This window comes from Crocuta crocuta, unplaced genomic scaffold (genome assembly GCF_008692635.1).
Source record: "Crocuta crocuta isolate KB4526 unplaced genomic scaffold, BGI_CrCroc_1.0 scaffold139, whole genome shotgun sequence".
Classification (NCBI taxonomy): domain Eukaryota; kingdom Metazoa; phylum Chordata; class Mammalia; order Carnivora; family Hyaenidae; genus Crocuta; species Crocuta crocuta.
This window is the reverse complement of record NW_027533258.1, coordinates 10225272-10232613: the sequence shown is the minus strand read 5'-3', so window position 1 is coordinate 10232613 and position 7342 is coordinate 10225272. Positions and strand designations below refer to the sequence as shown.

At 59.3% G+C, this 7342-nt stretch overlaps 2 protein-coding genes across 2 annotated transcripts in view; one reads left to right on the top strand and one right to left on the bottom strand.

Moving 5' to 3' along the window:
* Positions 1–145: 145 nt before the first annotated feature.
* On the top strand, positions 146–6083 carry ELP5 (elongator acetyltransferase complex subunit 5). Its single transcript, XM_077746874.1, has 8 exons — positions 146–307; positions 466–526; positions 614–694; positions 2522–2742; positions 4144–4325; positions 4779–4868; positions 4999–5099; positions 5711–6083. The coding sequence occupies exons 1-8, from the start codon at positions 265–267 to the stop codon at positions 5823–5825; spliced, it is 894 nt and encodes a 297-aa protein (XP_077603000.1). The 5' UTR covers positions 146–264; the 3' UTR covers positions 5826–6083.
* Positions 6084–6362: 279 nt separating this feature from the next.
* The window catches only part of CLDN7 (claudin 7), a 1828-nt gene continuing 848 nt past the window's right edge, over positions 6363–7342 (bottom strand). The window contains exons 2-4 of the mRNA XM_077746654.1: positions 7014–7175; positions 6823–6910; positions 6363–6727 (exon numbers count right to left, since the gene is read on the bottom strand). Of these exons, the coding sequence (XP_077602780.1) occupies positions 6565–6727; positions 6823–6910; positions 7014–7175 (413 nt within the window). The 3' untranslated portion in view covers positions 6363–6564. The remainder of the gene's footprint in view (positions 6728–6822; positions 6911–7013; positions 7176–7342) is intronic.

The window sequence follows — 7342 nt, the reverse complement described above, 5'->3', positions numbered from 1 at the left end:
CCCGCCGACAACTGCCCCAACGGCTCATCCGGCCCCAGTCGTGGAAAAAATGTCCTGCGTCTGTGCGCCGGAGCTCGGGAGGGGCCCCCTCCGCGTGAGCGCCCCCCGGGATATTGGACATAATCACCTCTCATTCCGGACCGGGCCGGGTCTCGGTTGTGGGAGGACTCATGGACGCCCCGCCCCTTTCGCCCGGAGGGGGCGGGGCGGCGGGCCGTGACGCCATCAGAGGGCGCCAGCGGAGGGCCCGGCCGCGAGTGGGAGATGGAGTCGGTGTTGGCTCTGCGCGGCCTGGTGCTGCTGCGGGGTGAGGGCCAGAGGCGCCGGGGGTTGCGAACCGGGGCTCAAGGGGCGGCGGCGGAGAGGAAGAGCCGCGTGCCACCGGCGAGGGGTGGTCGCCAGGGGTCGTTGAGGACGGAAACGTCAGCGTTCTCACGCTGGTTCTCCGTCCCTCGCTCTCCCCAGACTCCGTGGAGTGGGAGGGGCGCAGTCTCCTGAAGGCGCTTGTCAAGAAAGCTGCGTTGGGGTGAGTATCCCACCGCGTCTCCCCCGAAGTCCCCGGGAAGGAAGCCTGGGCCCAGCTCTGTGACACTCTCCTTCATCTCTGCCTTAGTGGGGAGCAGGTCCACGTCCTGGGCTGTGAAGTGAGCGAGGAGGAGTTTCGTGAAGGTTTTGACTCCAGAGTCAACAGCCGGTAAGCACAATATTGGGAGAGTGGTTGCTGGGGCGGGGGCGCGGGCTCCAAGGAAATTGCCCTGCGGCNAACCCACGAACCGCGAGATCATGACCTAAGCGAAAGTCGGACGCTTAACCGACTAAGCCACCCAGGCGCCCCGGGAGGCGAAGATTCCTAAAATGAGTGGCGAGTTAATGGAGAATCCAAAGCATGGGCCGTAGAAGCGGAGGGAAACGGAGCACAGTAAAAGGCTGACGGTATAGTTTCGCACCAGAAGCTACTGGGGGATAGAAATGAACATATTCTGTGTTTTGAGGTATTCAGAATCTGGTGATGGTTAGTCCAGATTTGTACCGACACTGGCTGCAAGCTACTGAGTGATTTGTTCTAGAGGCAAAGGGAACAGCCTGTGCGAAATTAGGGGCATCCGGGAAGGCACGCCTGTTCAGGAGGTGGAAGAGCTTCCTGAGACCAGGCAGATAGCAAAGGGTGTCGGCGTGAAAATGAGTTCAGGTGTTATACCAAAGGCAGTGAGAGTCATTTCAGCATGTGAGAGGAGAGTGACAACCTCATACCCGTTAGACTGCTCCAGCCGCCAGTGTGGAGAGGGGGTTTAGAAGGGGGCAGCCTGGAGACAGAGGAGGGAAGGCTCCTGCGGTGACACTCAGGGGTGTGTGCGCACGCGCATGCTGAGCAGCAGTTATGAACCAGGTGCTGTGGTAGGTAGAGTGAATGAGAGAGACATGATCTCTAATGTACCTTAGGGAAAGGCGATGGGGGGTGACAGGTCTGCCTTGAGATAGTAGCAGAATTCCGGGGGAAAGTAAGAGGACTCTAGCAGGTAGAATTTCCAGAGGTTACAGACTGGTGTGGAATGGAGGCCAGGAGACTCCGGAGCTCACCGGTGTGCCTGGATGAAAACGATTACTTCCTGATGTAGATAGCTCCGTAGTTTACATCTCTGTTCAGCTCTGATTTTTATCAGGCCCTGTGACAGAGGCGAGGCTTCGTGTTAAGGGGGCATTTACAAGAGAAGCAGAAGATAGAACGGAGGTGTCCAGAGACAAGTTTGGCCACCAGGAATCCGATCCCGGGATTTCTAAGCCACGCCAGGCTCCTTTTCCTGTGGAAAAGAGCTGTTTTATCTCTAGTTAGTACCACACGACCTAATTCTTTTTTTTTTTTTTTAAACGTCTTGTATTTATTTTTGAGAGAGAGAGACAGCGTGAGCAGGGAAGGGTCAGAGAGAGAAGGGAACACAGAATCCAAAGACAGGCTCCAGGCTCTGAGCTGTCAGCACAGAGCCCGACGTGGGGCTCGAACCCACGAACCATGAGATCACGACCTGAACCAAAGCTGGACTCTTAACCAACTGAGCCACCCAGGTGCCCCCCACACGACCTAATTCTTGATCTTCTCTAAAGTGTCCTATGGGCAGGAACCATGTTCCATGTCCTGTCCTTTCTCTGTTCCCCCAGGGAATGACCCAAGTCAGGCTCCACTCAGGAGATGCTTGATGGTGATGATAACTAATGTTTATCAAGCATTTCGTGCGTGTCAAGGATTGTTCTAAAGATCAAACGGTTGGGATCCATGCATTTGTTCTACAAATGAAGAAGCAGTTTTAGGACAAGTAGTTTATCAGTTAGTGGGCTCGGGTAAAGTGGTAAAGCGCGCTTGCAGCTCAGGGCTTCCTGACCTCGAAGTCTGTGCTGTGTACATGGTCGTGTCTCTCTTTTAGTATTAGCTTTAAGTCACAGAGAGCCGCAGAGATCACAGGGTGAAGTTCAAGAGCGAGGGGAGGGGGCAGTGTTACTGAGTCGGTCTCCTGCTTTCCCTTCCCAGGCTGGTTTACCATGACCTCTTCAGAGATCCTCTCAACTGGTCACAGACTGGGGAAGCCCCTCCGGGGGGGCCCCTGGGAGCCTTGCAGGTCACGTGCAAGAGGGCCGGCCCTGGTCCTGTCACAGTGGCGCTCGACTCGCTGAGCTGGCTGCTGCTCCGCCTCCCCTGTGCCGCTATCTGCCAGGCCCTCTGTGCCCTGGGCCGCCAGCACGCCCGCCCCGGTGAGGCCGCCCTCGTCACGCCTGCTCACGTACCTTCCCCTGCCTGGGACTGAGCCCCTTGCCCTCTGAGAAAGAACGCAAGTAGGGATCGCCACGCGGGCCTATTCCATCCCCTTAGTATTTATTGTAGTTTCGGACTCCTCCGTAACACCACCTGCAATCGTTCGTTTCTTCCTCTTCCAAGTTCGTTCTTACTCATTGGTTTCGTTCGGTCACGCAAGAAATAGGAATTGTATGCCATGAGTCAGGCATGATTCTAGATAATGAGGAAGTACAGGCTACCTGTAGTCAGGTTCTTGTCTTCCAGGAGCTCAGAACCCAAAAAGGATACAGACAAGTAAGCACTTACAGGACAGTCTGATAACAGCCGTGATGATAAAGGAGCATACACAGAGCGCCCTAAGGAAAGAACTGTCTGGAAGAGGAAGGCGTTAGCCAGGCAGATTTGGCCAGACCAGGGACCCTGGGAGTAGCCCTGAAGTATACCGCAAGTTCTAGAATGGACCATGCAGTCAGCTACCCAACTTGGCGTTAAGGTGCTTGAATTGCTCCGTGTTTCAGTTTACTCTGTAACAGTGGGGGTAGGAGTGAATTTACAATATTAGAGTGAACTATTTGGGTTTTTTTAACGTTAATTTTTGACAGAGATAGAGTGTAAGGGGGGAGACGCAGAATCTGAAGCAGGCTCCGAGCTGTCAGCACAGAGCCTGACGCAGGGCTCGAACTCCCGAACCCTGAGATCGTGACCTGAGCCAAAGTCAGGTTAATCAACTGAGCCCCCCAGGGGCACCTGTGATGAGCCATTTAGAATCGCTGTTCTGAAAAAAAAATTTTTTTTTTAAATTAAAAAAAAAAAAGAATCGCTGTTCTGGTAGGTCGAACACGGAGGAGGGTCAAGTGGTAGCGATTTGACATGCTTCGGCCTGAACACACGGCATTTGTGAGGATCGAACACGGAAGCATTTAGTACATGTGTGCGCGTGCGCCCCGCAGAAGGGAACAAAGGCACTGACTGGGATCACAGTCAAGTTCCAAAAGCCAAAAGCCGCAAGTAGTTGAGCGTGTGAGAGATGAGGCTGGAAAGTAAGCAGAGACGCAGAAGGAAGGACTTAACTCTGTCCCAAAGGCCATGGAGCAGGAGCTCCCAGGGACTGAAGTCAGGGTGGGCCTCGCTCAGATCCTGGCTCAGATTCACACCTGGGGGGAAGGCAGGGGGCTGGGGGGGGCAGAGGACGCTCTGCAGCCGGGGACCTTCACCACGGGAAGTGAGGATTGTGGTGGAGCCACGACAGAACGTGGGGCTCCCGTCCTTCCTCCTCCTCCTCCGTCCCCGGCCTCCAGCCTGAGTGTCCCCCCACTGCCCGTCGTGCCCACACGTGTCCACGCTTGTCGTCTCTGCAGGCGGCGGCCCCGCGGGGGAGCCGGTGCGTGTGCTGGGCCTGCTGCACGGCGAGCTCCATGGCCCGGGCCCCCGGGGAGCACTGAGCAGCCTCGCCCAGGCCGAGGTGACCCTGAGCGGCACAGGGGGCCAGGCCTCGGCCCACATCCTCTGTCGGAGGCCACGACAGCGCCCCAGCCACGAGGTCAGGAGAACCCCGGGGAGCTCTGGGGGTTGGGGGCAGACCAAAGGGGGGTCTTGGCCCAGAGAACAGGGAGAAAGCTGCTGTGACGGAGCGCTTCCCTCCTAACCCTCCCCGCCGCCCGGGAGGTGACTGTCTTGTTACCCCCTCGCCCAGGGTTACAGAGTAAGTGCTAGAGCCAGGATGTGAACCCAGGATTGCCTGATTTGGATCCCGTGAGCTTAACCAAGAGGAGATCTTGTCTTCCAAGAAAGGGCAGAGAAGGACTGGGCGCAGTTGTTGGGGGAGAAGGAGCGAGTCCACACCAGAGCTTGGAGGGAGGGCCCAGAAGGAAGAGCGGGAGCTGAAAGCCGTCACACTGATGATGGGGCGGGGGTGGGGGGGGCACAAGTTCTTCTCTCTGGTTTGTTCCATGGAGTGGGAAAAGCCTCTGTTAATACTCTTTCTTCTCCCCAGACTCTGTGCTTCTCCATCCTGCCTGACTTGAGCCTGGATCTCCAAGGGGGGCCCCCGCTTGAACCCCACCCAGATCCTCACAGGCCCCCGGTATCTACCAGCGCCAGAACAGGGAGTGGAGTGTGGGGGTCTGGTGAAAGGAGAGACTGAAAGCTGCCAGGGTGGGGGTCGGGGGGTCAGGGATCCAGCCACGCGGTGGCAGCATCCTTTGTACCTGCAGGTGGACCCCACAACCCACCTGACGTTTAACCTTCACCTGTCCAAGCGCGAGAGGGAAGCCAAGGATAGCCTGACGCTGCCTTTCCAGTTCAGCTCCGAAAAGTAAGGCTGGGGACGGATGCCTGGGTTCCTGACCGGAGCCCCGCATCTGGGCCTGAGAGGCGGGGTGAGGGCACGTTATTGATTAACCTCTCAGACTTTATAGGGGCTGAAGTCCGCGTCCAGAGACAGGCCTGGGGAGTGGTTCTCTCCCCACTCCTGCCCCAGCAAGGCTAAAGGGCCTTTATGTTTCTCTCCTCGCCATCAGAGCCTTGGGTCACAGAGCAGCCGGCTCTGGGCTGAGCCAGATGAGACGCTGGGGGCGCGGCCCTGCCCCTCTGTGGGCGCAGTGTTACCAGGAGGACAGGAAGCTGCCTGGGTGTGGCAGGGACAGGTTCACGGCAGCTGCAGCGCATGCCTGTTCTGTGCCCGGCGTGTGGGTGGGTGAAGCAAGACCGAGGCAGGATCCTTGCCCTCCAGCGCCTGAGAACGTAGGGTGGGGTTAGGAGAGCGGCGTCCGTATCTGCCCCGCTGCCAGCTGGGGCTTCTGGGCTCAGGAAACACACGGGTCAGAGAAGGGACTTAGAGCAAGAAAACACGGAAGCCAAAGAGGAGGGAGGCGGTCACCGGGAAGAGAAGATGCGGGCGCCCACCCTCCCCACCTCTCCCCCCAGGCAGCAGGCGCTGCTGCGCCCCGGGCCCGGCCAGGCCGCCAGCCACATCTTCTACGAGCCCGACGCCTACGACGATCTGGACCCAGAAGACCCGGATGACGACTTGGATGTCTGACGGGCAGACTTGACCAGCCTGGAGTCGGAAGGGAGGAAGTCGACCTTGGACCCGTGACCATCCTTGCCTTGTTTGCCTGGCCGTACCCGTCCCTGCCCCGCCTCTGTCCCTGTGTGTGTGGAGGGCCTGCCCCCCCCCCACTTCAGAGTCAGGAAGAAGCTTCTAGGCGGGACAGAAAGTGGGAGGGGGCAGAGGGACAGGTGAGAGAACAGAGACCCCTCCCCTCCCAGCCTAATAAAGTCTCTACTTTTTTTTTTTTTTTTTACTAAGAAGGAAACTTTGGTAGCCGCGTCAGCGAGAGGAGGAGTGGAAGGGGGTGAAGAACGGGAAGAGGGAGGGAGGCCAGACACCGGAGTGGGGGGGGCAGCAGTGTTGGGGCCCAGGTGTCCCGGACCGGTGCCCCAGCAGGGCCTTGCACACCGTTGGTGCTCACTTCGTGCTGGGGACCGAAGCAGGCGCACTTCTGCGCTCCCTGCCAGGATCTGGGTTGAAAGAACGCAGGGGCCTCGAAGGGGGAGCAACCGCCAAAAGGCCTACTTTCCAAAAGTTAACTTTTTTATTCTGTACAAAACACACCCTCCCCGGTTTTTGGGTCCTTCGCCCACCCCCTCGGGGGAACTGTACACGGTGCGGGCACAGGGGGGCGGCGCCTCTGCTCTGCCTCGGCCCCCCGCCCACCGGCCGCCTCAGGTACCCCGGCGCGCAGTCGGGCTGCCAGGCCGGCCCCGGGGGTCCCCGCTCACACGTACTCCTTGGCAGAGTTGGGCTTAGGGTAGGAGTGGGGTGCGCGGTACCCAGTTTTGCTCCCACTCCCGGGGCAGGAGCAGGAGAGCAGCGCGCCTCCCAGGATGACCAGGGCGGAGCCCGCCCAGCCGATGAAGATGGCGGGGCCGAACTCGTACCTGCGGGGAGAGGGGGGTTCGGGTCAGAAACGCGGCCCTTCCCGGTGGGGATCCAGACCCGCCGCCCCTTTAGGAGCCCGGCCTCCCGTACTCACTTCACATTCATGGGCACCAGCGGGTTATAAAAGTCTGTGACAATCTGGTGGCCGTACCAGGAACAAGCTGTCAAGGCAGCAAGACCTGGGGGCGAGAATGATACGCAGGTTAGGACCCCTCGCGCACCCTGACACCCTGTCGCCGCGGCTCGAGAGGACGGCCCGGGGCCCGCGGGCCCGCTGCCCTCCTGCCACGATGAAGATGATGCCTCCGGTCATGGCGATGCGGGCCTTCTTCACTTTGTCGTCGCCCCCGCAGCTCGTACACTTCATGCCCATCGTCGCCACGAACATGGCCAGAAAGCCCAGCACCAGGGACACCACCATGATGGCTCGGGTGGCCTGTATGGCCGCTGCGGGGAAGGCGGAGGGACGCCCTCATCGCGGGAAACCCCTCGGGCGTCCAAGCCCCGCGCGCAGCGGGAGGCTCCCGCCCTCTCCGGCTCCGCGGCCTTCCCGCTGCGCCCCGCCCTCTCTCTGCCCCAGGACCCGCCCGGGGCGCGAGGGTTTCGGCGAAACT